The sequence below is a fragment of the Pezoporus wallicus genome, unplaced genomic scaffold (genome assembly GCF_028554395.1).
Source record: "Pezoporus wallicus isolate ANWC-B61680 ecotype Strahan unplaced genomic scaffold, APGP_CSIRO_Pwel_v1 contig_1876, whole genome shotgun sequence".
Lineage (NCBI taxonomy): Eukaryota > Metazoa > Chordata > Aves > Psittaciformes > Psittacidae > Pezoporus > Pezoporus wallicus.
Window position 1 is genome coordinate 616,901 of NW_026638337.1, and position 23,273 is coordinate 640,173.

Consider the following 23,273-nt stretch of genomic DNA (forward strand, 5'->3'; position numbering starts at 1 on the left):
ATGTCTATACATATGAAGTAAGTGACCTTGATGGTCTTTTCTTTTTACTCTCTAGGACATCCCAAGCAAAGGCCAACGACCCCAAAGAATGGATTCTCCGCCAAACCAGGAGAGAGTCGAGATGCTGAAAAGCAGTTCATTCAGAGGTTGAAGGAGAAGTGTGATGAGCAGTCCCGACAGTTAAGCATTATCCGAGATGAACTTAGAAGAGCCAGCTGTGGCTTTGATGTCTTTGCTATAACAACACAGCACTTTTTCAGGCAGGTAAGTGCAAGGGACACTTTACCTACTTTACAAAGGTTCTTTGCCTTTATACCAGTCAGTTGCCCAAATTTATTCCACAGTCATTGAAACTTTGTTATTGGAACAAAGAAAATGTAATTTCTTTGCAACAGGTGTTATGAGGACTGTATTCTAATTTGATGCCATATATTTGAAAATCAAAGGTCAGGAACTTGGAAGAGGAATAATGGTCACTAAAACATTTGTCACAAGCACAGAGGGGTTTCAGGATGTTTATAGGAATGAAGCAGATGCAAAAACTTAGAAGTCCCACTCGCTGGCTGCTACAGTTGGAATGGAAAGTGTAACTGAGACATTGGTACTTGTGAACAAACGCAAGAACAATCCATGCATTTAGTCAACTAAAGGTGTTGGATGAAAGAAACGATTTGCTTTCTCACAGTACTTACTTGATCTTCCTGTTCACCATGGATCAGGCACTGTCCCTTTTACTGAGGTGTCAGTCCTGAAGAGGTTAGAATAACATTATCTCAGCATTTAGGAGATTCCATCCATCAGATATCGAAAACATAAATAAAATGTGGTTAATAATTACAGAAGCTTATTTATTCACTAAACCAGAGATAAAATGAAGGATCTGTAGGCACTGCGAGTTTCAAAAGCTGTTTAGTGATCTAGCTGAGCTCTGAGGACAAGACCTGATGCCTGTGCTTTTTGTACCATCCCAGGTTAAGCTGGTGTCCCAACTACTTTTTAAAACAGGCAGACAATCACCACCAGAAGGACCCAAGTTTTGGATGATATTTTTGATTGCCTGTTGGTCTACTTCTGGAAGAGAGAAGTGTAAACTTTCAGTATTAAGTGGGAGAAAGAAAAACAAAAACCAAAACACAGATTCAAACAGTCTTTGCAAATTTTGAAATACTTTATTCAGCTTTTAGGGCTTTTTTATATTAGTGACAAAGGTTACTTTGAGCAAATGACTGTAGCTCACGCTTTTCCCTGTGCAGGAGCTGATGTTGCCATGGGGAGCTTCACTGAGCTGAAAAATAACAGGGAATTTTTAAAACATACTAAGTATTTTAAATACATTCCCAGGGGATTTTCCCCTCTGTTTTTCTTCACTCTTGACATTTCTGGGCTTGATGGGCATTTTTCTTTTCTTTTTTTTTTTTTTTTTTGAGCTGACTGTGGACTCTCCTTGGTTAAAGCAGAGGAAAACAAAAAAGGGCAAAGCAGTGTCTGCTCAGCTTTGTCTATGCATTGTCCACTGGGGAGAGATTTTTCATCTCATGCCTTGTTACAATTTGCTGGAGGAATTTTGGAAGCTTGGGCATATCTCTTCTGTCTCCTCTGGGTATGTTTTAAGTGAGAACAGCTGCTGCAGACGAGAATCTCATCCTGTTGGTGCATATTAGATCTGACCTGAAAATGCCTCCTAAGCTGAACACCTCAGGGGACTTTATTTAATAGTGTCCTCTCCAAGTCTTGGTTGGGCATAGCTGTGCCTCATGTTCCCAGCTCCTATCAACTACCAGGCCAGCAGTCATACTCCTCTTGAGTGCCTGGAGGTAAAAAATAATACACCAGTGGAATTTAAGCAGTTTCAGGCTTGAGCAGGACTAGATGTAGATTTTTCTGAGATCCACTGCTGAACTTGCTTACCTGTGCTCAGCCTGAGTGTCAGTCCCTTCTGGGCTGGCCTGGTTGCCCTGAAGTGTATATATATGTGCACATCACCATTCAGTGCAGTGCAAGACACTTGTGTAACGTGGACCTCTGCCAGGTGAAGACACTTCTGGCTTCCCTGGGTGATGAGCTGCACAATCAGTGAGAGCCCAGAAGTTACCCACTGAGAACGGAGGATGTGGTATCTACATGAGGAGTATGGCTGCTGTAGGCTCCATTTTTAGTGAATAGAGGCAGGTGAGTGCTTCCATCACCCTATTTACAGCACCAGAGATCTGAATTTCCACTTGAGGTACTTGCCTGTTTTGACTGAGGCCTCCAGGGAGGCCTAAAGCTGCTACACTTTTAAATTCAATGCTCAAGTTGAGAGCCTGCATGTAGTGGGATGATCTGGGACTACTCAAGGAATTGAGTAATTGGACAGTCTTTTTTCCTGCAACATAAACACAAGCTTCTGAGTTTTTGAGTGTCATTCACAGACACATTCTGTAGACATTCTCTGAGATGGCATTACTGTTTGAAAGCTTGAGCAAAATTGCATTGGCTGGCCCTGAGTTACGGCAGCATGGAAAAGTAATCTTTTCCCATTATAAAAATAATACAATTGTGTGTGTTTGTTCCTGAAAAGCCTGAAGGCAAAATGGTTGAGGTCTGAGTAGTGCCGCAGTTTGGCGAGGGAATAATGCTTGTTCAGGAAAAAGGTGGGGTTTTATTCCAGACAAGTTTGGGGTGGATTTGTCCAACTGGCTGTTATACTCTGCTTAGCAGAGGGCCTAATCCTACTATGGCGATAGGGAGCCTCTTTGGGCTGATAGTCATCCATAGCCTAATTTAGTGTGTATATATACTTACACCACACAAAAATAATGCCCAAAACATAGATTTTTGTCTGAATTAGAGCTGAATTCTGTTGGAAAATGCATTCCCAAACAGCAAGGCTTGGTCTGTGTTAAAATCAACCCAAGGACCAGTGTTTTACACAGAGGTAGGAGTCTCCCCATGCCCATAGCTCTCTTGTCTTGCTCACACTGCTTATGTTTTCCTTCCAAAGCTGAGGAAAGCACCAATGCAAGTGATCCAGCAGACATGCTTAGCTGAAGAAGGAGAGGGTCAATATGTGGCAAAGGGTGTTGGCCCTCACCAGCAGTTTGAGTTCTTTCCAAATTTAAGCACTTGCTGTAGCAACTTTTAGGTTACATGACAATTTTTTTTTTTTGAGTTTTGTTGGATTTGTTTTCAGGCTGTCCAGGCCACTATGGAATGGTATCCTGGAATCATCTCTGTCACTTTAAAATGCTCTTAATAGTGAGATTCATGTAATAGGCATCAAGGAGTATACAACATGAAGCAGTACTTACTACAGACCCGTTAAATGCCAGCTAAACCAATTCACTATCTCGGGGGAAAAGCCTATGCAGTCAAAGCAGGTGATTACTGAGGCAGTGGACAAAATAGTATTAAAGCAGTGGTTCTGACATCAGCATTTAGCTGATTATTAAAAGTAATGATTGCAGTGCCTGTGGACAGTGTGGCTTTTAATTATTATTTCATTAACAGATGGATTAGTTAAGACTCTCAGATATACACTCATTATTTCTGTTGGATTTGGGAACCACTTCAAACTTATTCTGAAGAGGAGCGGACCGAGTTTGTCCTTAATGTTGGATGTTCAACATGTCGATACAAATCTTTGTGCTGTGAGGGATACTCCCAAGTGAACAACCGGCTGGTAGGAGCTGGAATGGTGCCATGAAGATGATACCACGAAGACTCTGTAGAGCAAATATCACTAACGGCTTCCCCTGCCTTGGGTCATTCCTGACGCTCTGGCTCGTTAGCCGGCAACAGGGATAGCCCTGACCCAGTTTCAGCCCTGCTCAGCAAAGTGGCGGGCGGCAGTCCCTTTTGGAAGTGGTAACAGTGCCATCTAAAGGATAGCAGCCCAAAGTGACAAATTCTGGAGGGTAAATCCTGCTGGACATAAATAGGGAAGAAAAAAAAAAAAATCCTCTTTAATACAGTACACTCAGAACAGAAATGTTTGTGCTGAGGGCTGATGTGTCCAAACTCTGGCCAGGCTCTGGAAACCGGGCTAATGCTTTCTGCCGGTCCAGCCTGCCCAAACAGCTGAAAAGTGGAGTCCTGTTAGCAAGGGTTATGCTGGAGTAGTCTGTCCTGTACTCTGCATGAGCATAGAGGGGTCTCCAGACTTGCCTCACACTGTGGTTTTCACCACAGGGGTGAAAACCTCAGGACAGGTCCCAGCACATGAGCACAGTCAGATCAGCTTGGAATGCGGGTACCACATGGATGCCCTGAATGAGAGCTGGAACAACACTGCTGAACTTGATGTCATCCCAGCACTTTGTGTCTACCAACGTTGGGAAAGACGTCACCAGTAACCTGTCTGTCTCCACATCTGAGTGTGGGTTACTTTTGGGTGGGTATACAAAACACATCTTCCAGACAAGGAAAGGCACATAGCAATGTCCTGCAAAATCCAGGATGCACAAGGAAAACCTTTTCCCCCATTCAAATAACTGAGATATGTGTGTGCTTGTGTCAGAGTAATGTTTCTGTCCTGGGAATGGAAAAAATGCCACCCAGGGTCATGTAACCACCTTGTCCAAATGACAATGACCTCTTGTGTTAGAGGCAAAACTGGCTGCAACAGTTGTAGTTGCTTGGCACTTCTCACCATCACCTACAAACCAGTCATTTTGGCTAACAATACAAGTGCATATCTCAGGCTGAGATGAAAATGGTTTGTTTTCACAACTGCCTGAGAATGAGTGTAGGAGAAATATATCTATTGTTTGTGCCTGGTGATAAGAAGCCAGCAAACATCAGAAAGACTGACCTTCTGGCTTTTGGGGGTACTACTTTCCCAACATTTGCAAAATGGGTTAGAATTTAGCCCAAGAATAGTCTTTAGAAAGATGCCTCTCTTCCCTCCCTCATCATTATTACAGCTTGGCTAGATTCCCTTTCTTGAGCAAGTTCAGTCTTTTCTTTGCTCCTGCTGGAGACCAGAGCAGTGAGAACAACTCAATATTTTCATTCTGTATCCTGGAAAAACTCCATTTTGGACTTATCAAACCATGGCAGTTTAGGAATATGAATCAAAACCATTTTATTGCAAGACAAAAAACCACTTTGTTTACTTGGAAGAAAAAAACCAGAAAGAAGCTTTACCATCATTTAGGGCTTTCTAAACTGCTTTTAAAGTAGAAATGCACAAGATTTGTAATCGGGGGCTACTAGTTATGGTAAAAGAGCAGTAAGAATCGGGAAGTGCTCCTTTTCATGCAAGCTCTGTCATGCAGCTGCTATGGGACCTGAAGGACACCCACCATGGTCAGTCTGCCCAAGGAACAAAGCAGGGTTTGTGAACTGAAGGAAGAAGGCATTTCTGCAGACCCTCTGCTTATTTGCTGTGGTTGCTAAAAGACAGGCGGTGAGAAGGTAAGGTGCTGTAGGAATAGAAATCTTGAAGCAGCTGAATATCTTTCCAATCCTCATCCTCTGGGTAACTGGATGTTACCAGAGTATGCTACACATGGCCTGTAGGGAGATCATTTCCTCCAAGTTCTCCGTCTCTGTACCAGAGTGTGTCACTCAGCTCCTGCTCATGCATCACCTCTTAGTGCTCAGTGTTCCGTTGCTCTGACTGCCCAGCCAGGCACTCGCAGCACTGTACCCTTGAGGTCTGTCAGTAAAACCCACCCCTCATCTAGGGCTGGATCTAAGGGGTGTTTGTAATTTCCCCGTGCCTCTGTGCCCAGCGGTTAGCCGGGGACACCAGGGAACTGCCACCACTTGGGAGCGCCGTGGAGGAAGCAAATTCATATTTGTGATGCACTCTGTTACCGGGGTGAGCGGACAAAACAGCCTGTGAGGAAAATCAGCGCTGATGTCAGTGCGGAGGATAGCAGCCTCCTCCCACTCCACACATTTTAGCTGTGTGTTCCTGGATAGCACAGGTCTCATGGCAGGATTTCCTCTGAAAACTCGTCCTTCCACTGGCACAAGTTCCTTCCTCACTGCAAACGTGGCAATTAGATAACCTCTGTCTCTGAGATGCAGCCCCTACTCCTGTGCCTGCTGGTCTCCCAGCTTTCTGTTCTCTGGGCTTGTGCCCTCGGGCCACGTGCCTGAGAAAGAGAGAAGAATCGGGAAAACAATAAACAGGAGGCGGGAACTTGCCGGGCTAACCCTGTCTCTAACACAATGGTTTTCTCAGCTCCTGTCCTGCGGCGCAAGGAATGGGGGTGAGTAACCCACCCGCAGGGGAAGCAGGCAGTGAGCAGCAGGAGCAAGGGCATTTGGAGGGGCAGGAAGGGAGCAGCAGCAAACTCCTCTTCCTGCCTGGAATCCTGGGGCTGCAGAGCAGGCACAAAGGCTTTGCAAAAGAGTTTTAAGGGGAAACACTGGAGGCTGATGTTTGAGTAAATTCAGGTGAGAGCATAGCTAGAAAAATGGCAGGTGAAGAACTAATTGCTTAGTAAAAATGATGTTTATTCCTGCTGTGTCCAGAGGAAATGCCCCAAACATGCTAATTGTACATTTCCAGTTGAGTAGGAGTTAAAAGTAGAACAAGAAAAAAAAAAAAAAACAAACCCAAAACATATATATACACACACACACATATACATACAGAATATCTTCACCCAGCAGTTGGCCACGGGGGACTGCAAAGTGGAAAAGTGATAAAAAGGAATGTCTGAGGGACTCTGCTTCTGAGATGTCAGTAGAGATTTTTATCCTCTCCCCATAGCTTGTTTCCTTTGCAGTGCATGCCTTGTCTGGACCCATTTGTGCAGGCGTTGCCTGGCTTTGCCTGGTATGGCTGGCTGTGGCACATCACTGCCAGCACTTTGGAGGTAGGTGCCTGGTAATGCTGTACTAAGCCTGATGGAAATAACCCAATGACCCTGGAAGCAAGGAGGGACAGGGAGGCAAGTGAGTGGCAACTTGTAGGCAGCACAGGCTTGGGAGTGCCCCAAGCTGTAGCTGAAATGAGGCTGTGTCGCAGAATCATTGGCAAAGGTCGTGCTGGGAGAGGTGGGACCAGCGGTCCTGCCTGACCTCTTCACCTCTCCTTTTGGAGCAATAACTCATGCTAGGCAGCTCTAGAGGCATGCCACTGCTTTTGATTTCTGCACCTGGCTGCACATTCAGTGTTTCACCCTGCAGGTCACAATGCCATCCATTGCACAGCACTACCCTCAGGCACCTTGTACTCAACAATGTCTGTTTAGGTAAGACACAAATGCTGCTACCCCATCACCAGGTAGGACTTTCCATCAGTGAATACAGGTGTCCTGGGGCAGCCTGAGGTGCGGATAGACCAGAAGGATCTCCCACCAACCTTGCAGCCAAACCAGCAGCAAACATTAGATTTCTGCAGATACCCTGCACCATACAGCATGGTCTGCTCTGCTTCAGTCCCTGAAAGACACAAGGTAGAAAGTGCAGGGAACCTCTTGGCTTCCCCCGCTCTCCTCATTAGCTTTCTATCAGACAATGCTGTGAAAAACAGTGCAAATTTTGGTTTTGGGGGATGGAAGGACATGGTTCCCTGGGAAGTGCTGAGGTTGGTACAGGGTTCTGTTTTGAAACAACCCCCTGATTACAGTAGGTTTGTATCCCTTGGATGCAGAAGAATTTTGTTAGCTCCACATAAATATTTCAGATTTCAAGATAAATAAGAAATAGCCCCAGGCATTCTAATGTTCCCCTTGAAGAGGTTTTAAATGTCTATTAAAAGTTAAAGATCTCTTTATTTACATGTTGACCTTGAAGAGAAATATATTTAGGCTGTGTGCCAAGTACCAGGTTAAGGGGAATTTATTTTCTCTTTTTGTTTATATTATTGATCTCTGTGTAAGCAACTGGCTTGATTGACAGACTTGATTTTATACTGCATTTGGAAAAATACAGAATAAAAGAATAATAGAAATAATCATAGAATGAATAATGAAAAAATAAAAGAATACTGGATAAACCAGAATAAGGGTTAGGGATTGCTTTTCTGATGATGGTAGCCTCCAAATGGGGTATATGGCTTCTGGTGGGTTTGAGAGATTTGGTGGCACACTGGGAGTTGTGTGGAAAGCAGTGATGAGTAATAGGCTCTGGTGGTATTGCGGCCCTTGCTTGTGCAGGGGACAGAGCAAAACAATTTCCTCACATCAGTCATCTTTATTTTTCTTTGTTTTCTGTGATGGGTTCATTGGTTGCTCTCCACAGGTTCTGTACAAAGATTTCTAGTAAGAATATAGCAGAACAAAGACTTTGCAATTCATTGCAGAACAATAGGTGCAAGGTTCATATATGCAAGTGTTAAAAACACCAGAAACTGAAGAATTATTCTGCTTCCATCAAAGAACAGAAATATTTAAGATGTGAAATTTTATACATAACTTCCAAGGAATTTGACAAAGCTGGAAAAAGTTTTCACTAAAAGGGAGCAATAAAGAATCTGCAACTGTAGTTAGTAGCTGGGTGGATGAGCCCTGGCCTGTCTGGGTAAGAAGGATCCCATCCTTTCTTTGGGAGTCTGTCCTGAGCTCTTTACTTGAAAAATCAATTTGTATCGTCTTATTTGCCAGTGCAATAAAATCTGTTTAAGTAGCATTAGCTCATTGTGTTTAATTGAATTACACAGAACAAGGAACAGAAAGATGTTGTCTGTATTGAATTAGGTTTATTAAAAACAGAAAGCACTTGGCTGACTTAATATATTCCTTTTACATAATATTTGACCTCTATGTAACTATCTCATTAGAATTTAGGACATTAAGACTTCTGTTATTCCACAGTTGTCCCAACAGAATGCTAGACATTCTGCAGATGGTATAAATGTGGTGTCCTGGAGTGCTTAACATCTAAATAGTCAATAGCCCAATTAAAACTGGGGAGTCAAAGTGACTGAGTCTTAGAGATTACCATATGTCTAGTTTATTGTGGATTTATCTGGATAGTCAAGTGTTTGTGTACATAGACACACACACCTGCACACACACAAGCACGTCTGAGTCTGCTCTGCTGTCTCAAATATTGCATGGGAATTTCCAGTGAATGTATGTGGGGCAGGGCTGGAGCATCGCAGGACCTGGGATCACTGACAGGGTAGCAGTGACAGGCACCACCGGATAAGGACCGGACAACGCAGTGTCCTGCCAGTATCACTGAGAGCAATAGTGAGAGCAGGCAAGAAGCAAAACCACACACATCAGGAGGTGTGTAGCTGCTGTGTGCTTAGACAGTTCTGTATGAGCTGTAGAAGAGAGCCCAGTGAGTAGCTTCCCTTCTGCAGAGAAGGATATTCCCCCCGTTCATGTTCATTTATGCCAAGGGGGTGCTATAAATATTTCACATCCCACACAAGTTCATCCCACCTGACTTTGGCCAGTGTTCCCTGCAGTGCAACAGGTGCTTCTGGGATGCTGCAGAACTGAGCAGCAGTATGTGTTCTCAGCAGCACCACCGGGCTGATGCGTGCCTGCGAGGCAAACAAGCTGCACAGCTATGCTTATTATCTCACTCTGATTTCATCTGTGGGGAAAAAACAAGCTACATTTCTTCCTTTTTTTATTTCTTGCTTAGTATACTAAGAGACCTTGGTATATATAGCATGGAGAATTCTGTTCGGAGAGACATTAAAAAACAGCATGTTGTATAATTATATACATATTGAATGCTACCCTAAAGTGAGGAGGCTGAAATAAAACTGAAATTGTATATGTTTATCACAAATACAAATATCAACATCTTGTCCGTTAAGCTAATGAGGCTATCACTAAGTGTTGTAAAGGAAAGCTCAGATACCTTTATAGACAAATATATATATAGTAGACTGAATAGAATCACAGAATCGTAGAATCATAGGATTGCTTAGGTTGGAAAAGACCTTCAAGTCCAACTGCTCCACCTAGCACTGAAAAGTCCACCACTCAATGTCCCTGAGAACCACATCTACATGCCTTTTAAACACCTCCGGGAATAGCGACTCCACCACTTCCCTGAGCAACCTGTTCCAGTGCTTGACAGCCCTTTCTGGGAAGAAATTTTTCCTAATACTCAGTCTAAACCCTCCTTGATACAACCTTAGGCCATTTCCTCTTGTCTTGGATCTTGCCAAAAAAAAAGTTTCAGAGTTTCTGCTCTGACTAAAGAAACAGAGATCACCTCCATTTTGGCATAAGCTTTGGCACAAGCTTCCAGATCTTTGGCCTGATTTTTGTGTTTTCATCTTTCATTAACTTCCTATTTTTAAAAGCAAACACATTACAGAGGAGCATAACATAAAGCAATGGCTGAATACATTACAAGGATTAATTTAGAAATAAGCATGGAACAATTGAATACATGCCAGGTATTTGTGTAGGTGCCATAGAGTGTAATGTTTGAACTTCTGTCTCATAGTCTTGGCATACCTTCTGTTGCACATAAAACAGTATTTCACTTACATTAGTTAATATGAAGTACTAGAAGTTACTGAGTTTTAGGCACATTAAAAAAACTGCTCTGTCTTCTCTCTCCTGCCCCAAAGGCATTTTTAAATGTCATTTGCAGAAAGACTTCAGAAGGTTATTTACTGTGTTCCCTCACCACTGCATATTCCTAAGCTAGAAAGTTCTGCTGATATAACTCTCTGTCTCTCCAAAATTACTGCTGCAGTCCCAGAGGTGAGAGTGTAAATATCTCAAGTCTTCTGTGTAGATGCATCATCAGATGTATTCTGAGCTGATATACAAGAGGGATTTTGCAGCAACATAGTGCAACTTCTCCTCTTGATGAAAATTGCTGGCACACATGAGGTTGCTCCAGTGCAAAATAAGGCTTGAAAATATAGATAGACCATGACTACAGTTCCCACCTGTAAGCCTTTCAAGACTGAGTGCTACATCTGCAAAAACCTCTCCTACAGAGATGCTGAGAGAAAAGGAGCACTTTATTAGGGAAGATCTGGTTTGATCTTCTGTTTTGTAGGTGCAATTTCATACCCCCATTGCATTCCATATGGATTGTGGTCACAGATTTTTGCAGCTAGGTAACCATGTATTTGATTTGTGGGCTGCAAGCTGGCTACACTTTCAAGCACATAAAAGCAATGTGCTCACATTCCTGCTGATTCATTTTTTGATGAATGATAGGTGATGCAGCAAAGCCAGGCTGAAACCAGGTCTGCCTGGAGCTGTCTTTTAGTACAATCCCGATTTGCCTCTGTTCAAAGCAAAGCTCAAGACTTCATCCTTTCATCCCCACCATCCCATAACTAGCTGATACTAACCACATGGGAAGCCTGACTCAGGGTATCTGGACCTGGCAATAGCATGGAGTGATATGGATCATGAAGTGAGCTGGTCCCACTGAAACTGAACGTGTTGTAATGCAACTAGACGTTAATGAATAAAAGTAAATGCAGAATACAGGTCATGCCTCGAGAGCTGTGGTCTGGGAGTCAGCTGAAAAGGAGTAACTTCAGCAGTAATTAGAGTTCCTGGTATCAGAGCGTATCAATGGGCACTCCTACTGTGAACACGAGTTAACGAAAAACTGTCAGGATCTGTGTGTGAATAAGCAGAAAAGTAGCAAGTACGAGGGTGATAACACCTGCACAGTCAGGACTGTGGAGACTGATACTAGGATATGACATTTATCATTGGTGCCCACACTCCTTCAGGAAACAATTAAATAGTGAGGATGGAAGAGATGAGTGACTGTAAGGCAACTGTCAGGGCTGTACAGATCCTTTGCTGTGAGAGACTGCGGAGCACAATTGATTTTCTTTGTAAAAAGGGACAAAGTGGCTTGAGTCCAGAACAAAAGAATTACCATAAGAAGATACTGCTGTGTAACAGGAGGCTTTTTCCTCCAGTGGAGGAAGTTTTAGCAGAAACTACTGACTGAAGATAGAAGCTTTGCACCTTCAACACATGAAGGAAGCACAGACTTTCAGCAGCAGAGGTGATCAGTTATTAGAACGAACCTCTGTGAGTACAGGAAGCAGCTCCACATCTTGATGTCTGCAGTTCACCAAAATGTGCCTTTGTAGAGGCAATGCTTTCATCAAATACAGTTACAGAAAAGTAACTGCATGAAGTATAATGTCTTATGATATAGAAATCATGCTATTTGATTGAATTATCCCTTTATCCTTGAGTTCTACAAAGATCTGTTGGGAACAAGAATATCTGGACGTGTAACATTTGGTGATGCAGTAGCTGTTAGACAGCTGGTAAAGAGTTCTTAAATAGGCAGACACCTATTTTAAAGTAAGAAGCCTTTTTCAGATATTAAGATGAGGTTGCCATGCAGAACAGCTTTTCATCAAACTCTCTAATGTGGGGCTTCTTGCACCTTCTTCAGAAGTTTCAGGCAATAATCACTGCTAGATGCAGGGTCTGGATTAGATGGCCCATGACTCAAAGACATGCATACATGGTAATTATTGTGTTCCATTGACTTTGACGTTTATATTTGCTATCCTTTCAAGTGGAAAGTATATACACTCGCTATCATTTCTGTGTCCTCACAGCCATCCAAAAATATGTAGCTATGCTTTTAAATCGGATATCAAAAACACAGCCTGCCTCTCACATACCTCCTCTTCACATCTGAGCTCTCTGGTTCCAGAAACGAACTCTAACAGGTTTCAGCTGCAATCTCCTGGAATTCCCTGACCTTGCTCCCACCCCTGAGATCTGATTCAAATACTGCTTCCTACAATCATTTCTCACACATTAGAGAAATCATTTCAGAAGGGAGGGAGGTAATATAATGATTTAAAACTGTTCATTATTATTTCTTCTTAAAGCCAGCTTTAAATGCACAGTATAAATGATGAATTTTTAAAATTAGTTCTAAAATTCATCTTCATTAGATTTTCTTTGCATAAAAACATCCCACATCCACAACTGATAGGATTCTCATCAATATGATTATGTGCTATTTCTCTCATCAGAGCACTAAGAATTTTCCCAATAGGAGAAACCTTGGTCCATGTGAAGCTGCTGGAACTTTTTGCCACTGACATTGCTGCAGCAGGATATCAGCACCTGTCCCTTGCTCTGCTTGGCCTCAAAATACAGCAGCTTCAAGCTGTCATTGGCTTTGGGCCAGAATAGCTCAGAAGTGGATGAGAGGAGATTCCCTGTTTGTTGGGAGAAGAAGGAAACATTTCTCTGCAAAGTTGACTTAAGAAAATGGCCATCTGCTTCCAGCTACTCAGAGGTTTGGAATTTAGGAATAGCCCTGCAGGGGATGTATTCCTGGGTAGAGGGCAGGTGAGGAGTTCACTGAAAACATGCATTCGTTTTAGTTCCTTCTGATCTTGATGCATAAATGATGTTTCTTACAGGGAAATGCAAATTCCTTGCCAGCAAGAGCTACTTAATTTGGAATTCGCTGCAAATGCTTACTTTGTACCTTTCCAGACATCAAGAACTAGAAAACACGGTAATAAAGTGTTGTTCTCTGGTGCATTTTAATCCAAAGCCTTACAAGCTACTGACATAAAAATAAATGTAAGGCTACACTAGCAGAAATAACAAAAGTCTGAAGAAATTCTGTTTAGATCCTCACATTCTTTTTATATGAGAACTGAATTAAACATGGAGTCAGCTGGCTGGGCTTTCTCTCTTGAGAAACAGAGAGCATGTAGTCCATGTTAATTTGTGAAATTCTAGAGTAAACATTCTATTCATCCAGATAGACAATAGTGTAATTGTATAATTCACAAACTATGTTAAAAAGGGTTTGCTTCCATGGAAGTTGCCTGAGGATCATTAAAACCTCATGGTACTGAGTAGCACACAAAATGTGAAAGCTTACTCTAAATCTAGGAGAAATTGCCATTCTGGCATGACCTTCAGCTCCAGCTGAATCATCGAGCTAAAACACGTCACTGACTGTTCGTGTCTTCAGAAACCCCCAAATCGCTATGTTACATTTTCTGGTTTGGTTTTTTTTCATGTTAGGTAAGAACAAAACTAAAAGACCCAACCTGGAAAGTAATGTATTATATGTGTATGTCTAAAGACCAGTGCGGAAAACAGAGCTGCATCAGGGAAAATTTTAAGGCACCTCCAGCAAGGAAGATGAAACATAATAGTGAATGGATTTACTTTTCTTATTTCCTTGAGCCACTGTGGATTTTTGTCTGACAGGATTCAAGGGTTCAGGGGCTCATGACAGGACTTTCCTCCCAGCTGGCAGCAGAGTGTGGAGGCTGCCACAATTGCATTTGGCCCAGGGAAGCTGGCCCTGCACTATGGAGGTTGTATCTCCTTGAATTTGCCACTTTCTCCCTGGTTTAGTTTTAACTTATTGCCCAAACACTCATAATGACCATAAGGAAGGAAACAAGGGCAAAACAAGTGACAAGGAGAGGGGAGGATGAAATCACCTCCTTTGACAGCCACATTCATTTTTGGTTCCAAGTGCTCACAGAAATACATGAGTAGCACTTCCAATAAGCAAAATTTGGAAAGAGAATTTAGGACTAGTTGAGTCTGTTTCCAAGTTACTTTTCTTTCAGAACTGAAAACTCAACAGTACCAATAATACCTTTGTCAATGGATTGCAGACTTTGAGACCTATGCTTGTCTCACTGAAAAAGAAGTTCAGTCTCCCTAGCTGTCTGCAATTCTGACCTCTCTTGTAGATACCTTGTAGATATACTCAACCTCTCTTGTAGATATCAAAATTTTGAGGAAGTCCACCTGCACGTTCTGCCACACAAAGTACAGTTAACAGTGTTTGAAAACAGTACGTGCAAAGAAATAGGTTGTGGTAATCCCATAGGCAGTGCTGGATGTGATTCTTCTCCCATCTTGGTCACGAATGATAATTCATGGCACGCCATTCTATCACTCTGAGCCTCCTGTTCAAAATGCATTACTGGAATAGCATTTTCCACTCCACCTCATCACTGCCTTAGACAAAACCCCGGCTCTTGCTGAATGCCACCAACCAGGCTTCTCCTCACATCATCCTTTTGAGGTGCTTAATGCCAATGTCACAATCACCTCTTGCTGTTGACTGCAGAGAATGCCAGGAGGCGGCAGCTGCCGATAGCCTGACTTGTCCGTCACGCTCTAGAGCTCAGACATCACAGAGGTTGCAATGTCTCAGTTATGCATCAGGTCATCTGAATCCGAATGTCAAGTCCTTCCTGATCTCCTCATTCCTGCAGTCTCCTGTTCCTTGTCTTCTCCACTGCATAGCCCTTTGTCCTTTGAAACACCTTCTTCAGAACAATTTTTCCTTTCCCCCCTGTTTCATCTCTTCTTTGAATCCATGCTTTGATTTCTTACCAGGTGAAGTAGTGTTTCAACATCTGGTATGCCCCACCTCAGACTTCTCTCCCCATTATCTCTCTCCCTATCCCTATGGTGTGGTGTTCAGTCTTCTTCATCCTCACTTCTAATGACTGTCTCTTTCAGCTTTCTCCTAGTTTCCTGTGTTTGTTACCATAACCACTGATACTGTCCTATCACCTTATTCCCAGAGCTGGCAGTCCTCTTGCAAACAGATTTGTGTCCCTTGAAGTTCCCTGTACTATCTTTTGCTGCTCTTGCCCTCAGACTGTTATCTATCCAGCTTAAGTATTTGGTTGACATACTTTGCATGCTATGCGTCTCAGCAAGCATTTTCAGTGTTTCATAAAGGATTAATAATATGCAGTTCACTTAAGGATTCTCCTGCTCAGTGACACACATAGTACATTGTTACTACCATTATCTCACAGAGCTGTCCGAAGACTTTGGCTCTGTTTTTCATTTTCCTGTCTTCACCCATGGATCTCAGTCTTCACACTTGCCAAATCTTTGCAGACCAGCACTCTGATCCAAGGAAAACACTGTATCTCTCCTAGGAAGGGTAGCAAACCTCCATAAAATGGGGAAACATCAGATACTAATGGTAAAGAATTCGAAACTGCTTTATATACACTAGAATATATGTTTAGAGCCCTGATTTATTGTTTACCCTCTACATAACAGAGTCTATGGACTGATGCATAAAGACCAGTATGGAATTAAAAAAAAATGCTCCACTGGGGGACCTTAGTAAATGATAAAAAGTGGTTAATTAAACCCTACCTCTCCCAGTTTAGTTCAGATAGATGCAAAATATTGGAATTTCTTGGACAGCAAATAGGAATTGTATTATGCCTATCATGGGAGAAGGGATTGATTCTGTCACTGTAGGAAAATTTACTGCCCATGTTGCCTCTTTACCATTAGAATAGGTTGTTTATAGACTAAGCAACTCCCCATGGACATTTAAGAAAATATAGATGTTCTCCTTGGGCTCTAATTACCCAGAAGTTTTACCCTGTGAGGTGCTTACTACATTGTATTTCCACTGAAGTCAATAAATGTCAGAGAATTCAATACCTTGTGAAACATTCCCCCTTAAGTCATTTGTTGTATGCTACTATTCTGATGTTTAAAAAGCTAATTTTAACAGCCATTGTTCTTCTTCTGCTGATAATCCTGTACATAACAAGGAACACCTCTGTTTGTGGGGCTTACCTGTATTTTCTGTTTCCAAGGAAACAAAGGTACACTTTACATGTAAGGTGTTTTTTAGCTAACAGCACAGGTTTTCCCAGGCCCTGGTCTCTGTCTTACCAGACCTCTCCTTTCTGCCTTGAGGGGCAATGTGAATGAGATCTGCTGGATAGAGCTCCATGTAAAGCAGTTTGGCAGAAACACACTCGCATTTTGGTGTGGACCATCAGCAAGATGTGTAGCAACATACTGGTGACAGTGCTTGGACAAGAAGCATTGCATGGATAGGAATGTAAGGCTAGCAAAGTTCATCCTGGATCACCGTATCCAGTTCCTTCCTGTTGGTAACAATCAAATCCTAAAATGATCAAAATTCAGCTTAAAAGTTTTTATCTTTTCCTGTTTCTACCAGAGGACTGTTTCAGAACCTCTTGTGACTGAAAGAATAAAGTATTTCCAAGTTCACACTTTTTATGTTTTGTAAATACCATTTTTGACTTTGAAGTACTTGTCCATCTCTGTGTGTTCTCCTCACTGATATATTTATAGAATGCTATCATTTTTCAACTTTACTGATTTCATAAGTAGAAGCAGGTATGTACTTACATGGCATCCCTCCAGTGGTATAGGCTATATATTTCCTGTGTCAAAACTGATGTCCCCAAAACACACTTGACCAGAACCATGAAGCTCCAGGTGAGGTCTCTGGAGCTTTCCATAAAGCCTTTAAGCTTCACTTTTAGTCTTTCCTACAGCCTAAGGTTGTATTTGCTTTATTCAGAGCTGTACCATAGACATAATTCTTAGTTATCCTATGATTGAACAATCAGTGCTCTTCTTTTGCTGTTATTTCCAGCTGATGGGTGGAATTTCTACTTGAAATTCCTGTTATTTGTCTCTATGACTGTGACCTTGGACTTCCAAGTATTTTATGTTTTTTCTCATGACCACTACTATAGCCCTAAATATCTAGCTTGATAAGAATGGTGTTTTGACTCTCCCCTTGATGAACACTGCATCCAGCATCTCTTGCACTCCCCTGATTTTTGACCAGGGTCATAAGTGAACACAATTTGTCTCGAGGACTGACCTTCAAACAGCTCCATTCATTATCTCCACTGAACCCAGTAGTTCCATTTGCTGCAACATCTTGCCATCTTCAGCCAAATGATTCCTCCCTGATTAACACTTCTTCAGTGACTCCCCGTCTTTCCCAGCCTAATGAATCATATTGTGGTTGGCATGATGGAACTGGTCCCCAGTAAATGGGAGTTACATATTACCCTCATCTAAAAATATCAACGCTTTTGGTGTACAAAGGCAGCAGTCCGCACAGCGTGGACCTGTCATTGATGCCTTGTTGTGTTTGGCACTTTCCGTTGTTTTAATATACTATTCCTTTCAGTATTTGATCCAAGTGTCACATACCACTGAAATCAGGCAGTTGACTCTAGCATTTTAAAGCAAGAGTTGATAATTTAAACTGACCTGAACCTACTGTTTAAGGTGCCAGTTCTCACAGAATTTGGGTACAAGGGTTATCTTCTCCCATGACATGTCTGCTTTGCTAAGCTTTTTACTCTGTCTCAGTTACGCTTATTTCCATTTCTATATTTATAATCCAATAGGTATTGGTGCCTTCAGGTGAGTGTCAGAAGTCCTCCACATAGTAACCTACCTCCAACCTGGAGCATGCTCCTGTCACAGAGAACTCTCCTGAATTCTTTCTTCATCTTCTTTTTTTTGTGTATTTGACAGAGGAACTGCTCTTTAAAATAGTTTCCATTTTCCTTTTGCTTTCTCAGCTTGGCTCTTTTCTCACCTTAGTGCTACACACATTGTGTGGAAGAAGAGGCCTAATTTAAACTGATGAGTTTGGGCTCACTTTCTCTAAAAGGACCTAAACTGACCAAAGAGACCAGCAGCTCCCCCATACTGTCCTTATCCCTTACCAGTGCCACATCCCACACAGACTCAGCTTCTGGGGGCCTAATTCACCCTTGCCAGAAGGACAGCACAGGACTTCTGCTTAATTAAAGTTCCGATTAAGAAATTTACCTTCCAATTCAGTGCTTAAGTGGTACTAAAGTGCTGCAGACTAGTCTCTAGCTTAGATTTATCACCACATACAAACAGCAAATCTACCATTGTTATTGGAGTGACTGAAGAAGATGGTGTTTTGCTTTAACATCATAACGAAAGGAGTAATGAGAGGGTTTTGTTTTTCTTGTATGATAGTCAGACACGTTGAGCTAAATACTGTAGTTCTAATGGCCAGCTCAGAGAAATGGCTGTGGCAATCTTTTTCTACAAATAGGAATATAGTAATAATTATTTTTCTATGGCCATTAAGTCAGGTTTTGGACTGTAAAAGATTCAAATCATGGACTTCAGGTTATGTGGCAAAAGAGACATTTCTACAGTGAGAAGGAAATGATTTCACCATTGGTGGAAGTCTCTTTTTAACTCCACTCTGCAGCTGTTCAGCAGCCAACCAAATTGTCACACACTGTAAAGAAAAGTTAGATCTTGAACACACATATTAGAACACATGTATGTTGAGTGAGACTTTTAATTTGGTTTAGTTTGGGGTTGTTCTTTGATTTGTTTTGATGTTTGGTTGGTTGGTTGGTTGGGGGGTTTTCAGTTACCTGTCTGTGATATTCTGAAAGTTTATTTAAAGTCCTGGGAGGACTGAGGGAGAGCAGAGAATAAGAAGCTGACACAAACTGGGAAATTACTCGAGCATTTAAATGTGATTTAAAACAAAGTTTTGCTGGAGCTTCCTGTTGGTTCCTACTATTTTCCCATGCACTTTGTGCATCACCAGTCACCATAGAAAATGCAATTAAATAAAAAATGCCAATTCAGAGCAGCAATGATCTGAGCATTGCATCTTTCCTGCCAGAAGGCAGAGCTGCCCAGCATTAAGGGAAATGTAGTTTTACTGTATGTTTTTTAATGCTTTGGCTTTCAGGAAATAACACTTTACAGGTTTAACCAGTGTAGGCATTCGCAGCACAAATACCACCTTAGGTGTAAGTAATTAAACTGGCTTGCCTTTTTTCCAGCACTATCTTTAATGTAAGTTATTAGGGGGAAATACACCATGCCAGAAGCAACAGCCCAGGCTGCCGCAGCTTCATACTTCAGGTCCAATGAAGGAAATGTATTCCTAGTGAGCACGCTCGTAGAGAATAGACATTCACACCGCATGTATGTGTATATGCAGGTTAAGATGAGGGTTATGGCTATGGCTAGGGTTAAGGTTAGAGTTAGGATTAAGATCAGGGTTAGGTTATATGGTGTATATTCACATGGCCAAAAAAATTCCCAAGTCTTGAAGTCTCTAGGTACATTGAAGAGGTGTGCGCTTTTGTAATCGCCGGTAGTCACTGAGGTCCAGAGGGCAATGATCTTGGGATTTAAATAGGCGACTTCGGGAAAGTCTGTGGAGAGATGAGAGCGAGTGGCTTGGCTGGGGGCCACCCCTGACAGCCTGCAAACGAACCGGCAGCCGGTGTCCTAAGTTGGAGGGTCCCAACCTGCAAACCTCAGCAGACGGCTCGCATCGCGGTCCCGTCCCCGCGTCCTGACCAGCGCCAGCGCCCGTTACCCTTCGCGGGGCCGCGCAACGGTGCGCTCGCCCCCGAGATGCGACAGCGGGACAGCGCAGAGCCACGGAGCGGCTGTGTCCAGCGCAGACCTTGCATGGCAGCCGGGGAGGGTTCCGAAGCGGCAGAGCCTCCTTCCAGGGCCACAGGGGCCGCAATATCCATTGCCTGGCTGGGGTGCATTTGGGATCTGTACGGGCGAGCAGCGAGACAAGAAATGTTCGGGTTAAAAGCACCACCCAAGTGGTTGAGGAAGACGGAGTCTAGAGTGGTCAATAGCTGTGAGTGCGGCATGAAGATGAGAACCGGCCGGAGCCGCCTCCCGCGGAGAGCTCAGACTCCCGCTCGGATTTCAGCGCGTTTGGGGGTTTCGCTGCAAAGTTTCGAAGCTTTTCCCGGCCGTCCCTCGCCCCGACACGTCCCTGCGATGGCGCTGCCGGACGTGCCCTGCGCTGGGAGAGCGTTTGCCAGCCAGAGCGACCGGACCCCCTTTTTCGGGAGAGGCCGGAGCATCGGTGCGCAGGCAGGGAGGGAGGAGGGGAGGGAGCGGAGCGCAGCGGAGCGGACAGCCCGCCGCGGGGGCCGAAACCAGTGACTGCTCTGCTGCTCCGCACTCTCTGAGCTGCTTCAGCATACGGGGATCCCCTCTATCTTCCCCTGCCCCGGCACCCCGGCGCCCGGGAGGCAGCAGGAAGCCAAGGGGACGGAGGGGGGACACATCCCTTTTGGCAGCGGCATCGCCCGGGGCTTACCCTCCGGCTCCGGGCGAGGCTGGTGGCGGTCCTGCCGGGATGGGCAAATGCTGCTCCAAGTGTTTTCACCGCGCTCGGTGCAAGGACGAGACGGTACTTTGCCTCTTTTTATCCCCTAGGGAAAGGGTTAGTGAGCCGAGCCCCAGATGCTGATGCTTCTCGCTGGCGTCGGTGCTGTGAGCGCGTCCCGGGGTGGCGGAAAGGGGACTGATGCGCGTTTTATTTACAGTGTGCTGGACCCTGCTTCACCAGGGACAAGACTAATGCCGCTTTCACTTGCACTGCAGTGCCTTACATAATTGTCTCCTGCAGTCTGAATGAAAGGGCTGGATTTTTGTGAAACGAGAAAGAACCCCTGGCATCTTCTGTAGTAACAGTCGGCATGCGGGTTTGCTATGCTTTTCATGCATTATTAATAACCACGTGGAGTACAAGTTACAAAGGAAACTTACACAGAGTTTTAAAGTTTGAAGAGAGATTACTCAACCTCTAGGTGTCCGAAGGTTTTGCCTCTGTACTGATCCTCCTTTCTGACAGAGGATTGATCCTCCAGTTTAGAAGTGAAACGGGGCAAAACTACGTATTTTCTTGTGTCAGGATGAATCTAAAACAAATTCCCAGGCATCAGAATGGGTCGTGTAACAAACGTCAGCGCAGAGGTAAGTACATAGCTACAGGTAGCAGGAGAATAGCATGTGTTGAAGAAGTTGTGGGACATGTCTAACACATGGCTTTTCATGCTGTTCTGGAAATTTGCCTGGATTTTAAGCACGTACAGAAGAAGGAAAGAATGAACATATGCATTTAATTTGCCTAATAGAAAATATCTTGACAGAAACACATGCTTGTGCAGTATATTTTGTTAGTTTGGCTTTTTAAAATGTTCGTACACTTTGTCTAATGAAAAGCTGATTGTATCTCCCATTTACCTCGTAACATGTTCAAATGCAGCTTTAAATATGATGCTAACCAGGTTAAGGAAAAATGTAGGGCTTAATAGAAAACTTGTTCAAGCACAGTCACAGGGGATATCTGGGTGCTTCTAAACTTTAACCTAAAGAGTACTATAAGGCAGAATTACATGATAACCAGCTCAATTGAAACAGCAATCTTAAAAAACTTTTTTCTTAAATGAACACTGTAGATCATTTTGATCATCAGCTGCAGTGTGAGTCAGTTATTCCTTCTAGAAGTATTGTCTGAAATATTTATAGGCACAGGAGAATTCCCAATGTATATGTTTCTCTTTCCAATGATAGCATCAAGTCCTTGCCCCAGGGAACTCTGAATAAAGCACAACAGTGACTAAGCACCACTTGCAGGTCAGTCTTTGTACTTTAATAGTCGGAAAGCACTGGATACAGAAAGGCTAGTCTGAAGGAGAGGTTTTAATAACAATTGCCACAGAGCATCCGTGCCCAGTGCATATTGTAAAGAACTAGGAAATGTTCATGGAGATACTGTACATATATTTGGACCTCAAAATATAAGCAAGCATGTAAGTTGGCAGGGACAAGAGACATGTCGTTTCGGGGAGGTAACTCCAAACTCCTCATATTTATTTCCTAGCTGCAGTTGAATTCCTATGAGGGTCCTATGAAGTCCTATGTTGTTCCTCACCTGGTTTGACCCATTTATGCAGTAGATCTACTATTACTTACCTATTGCTAAAAAGTACCCAGAGGTTTAATTAATCAGCATTTCTAATGATTTAGTATCTCTCAGGTAGTTTGCAATTCCCAGAGGAGACATCCTCTAAGACAAACCTCAACTCTGCCTTCCCATCCCACAGTTATTCCTGGTTGCAAGTAAAATCTTGACCTGTATCCCTGTCAGTGTCTCCTCAAGGATATCTAGCTGTTGACTGAAGCTCCAAGAAACTGAAGCAGAGCCTTGCATAGAATCATAGAATACTTTGGGTTGGAAGGGACCTTCAAAGGTCATCTAGTCCAACCCCCCTGCAACAAGCAGGACATCTTCAACTGGATCAGGTTGCTCAGAGCCCTGTTCAGGCTCTTTCCCTAAGCCTTCATCACTACTTCCCGTCTTTGCCTGTTTGGACAGCACTAGTATCTTGCCCATCCTCAGAACTGTATCATGGCATCTTTTACCAAGTTATTTTTCCAGGTCCTCACACACAGTTATATGTGAATCCTGCCTGTCTTTTCTGAATGACACCACCCAGTTTTGACCACTGTTTAACTGGATGAATTCCTTCTTTCTTCCCACCTCTCTGCCTGCCTGCCGTCTACCTGCCAGTTTTTCTGGAGCTGCTTGGATGTTGCACCAATATAAGTCATACCTCAGTCTATCCTCAGGGAGTTTTCAGTTGAATGGAGAATACATAAGTGCCATTTTCTGCATCTGTTTCACTTGCTGAAATGCAGTTGGGCATTGAGCCTTTCAAGGGAGAAATATTGGGAGGTCTATATGTTATAAAGCTGATGACA

At 43.2% G+C, this 23,273-nt stretch overlaps 1 protein-coding gene across 2 annotated transcripts in view; it reads left to right on the forward strand.

The window, feature by feature from the left end:
- Positions 1 to 23,273, forward strand: part of MTUS2 (microtubule associated scaffold protein 2) — a 169,697-nt gene that overhangs the window by 118,552 nt on the left and 27,872 nt on the right. Inside the window, exon 6 of one of the 2 annotated variants that reach the window (XM_057410384.1) lies at positions 56 to 264. In XM_057410384.1, the coding sequence (XP_057266367.1) occupies positions 56 to 264 (209 nt within the window). Of the gene's footprint in view, positions 1 to 55; positions 265 to 20,748; positions 20,917 to 23,273 lie in introns of those variants that run through there. The other variant, XM_057410385.1, reaches the window with a different exon arrangement.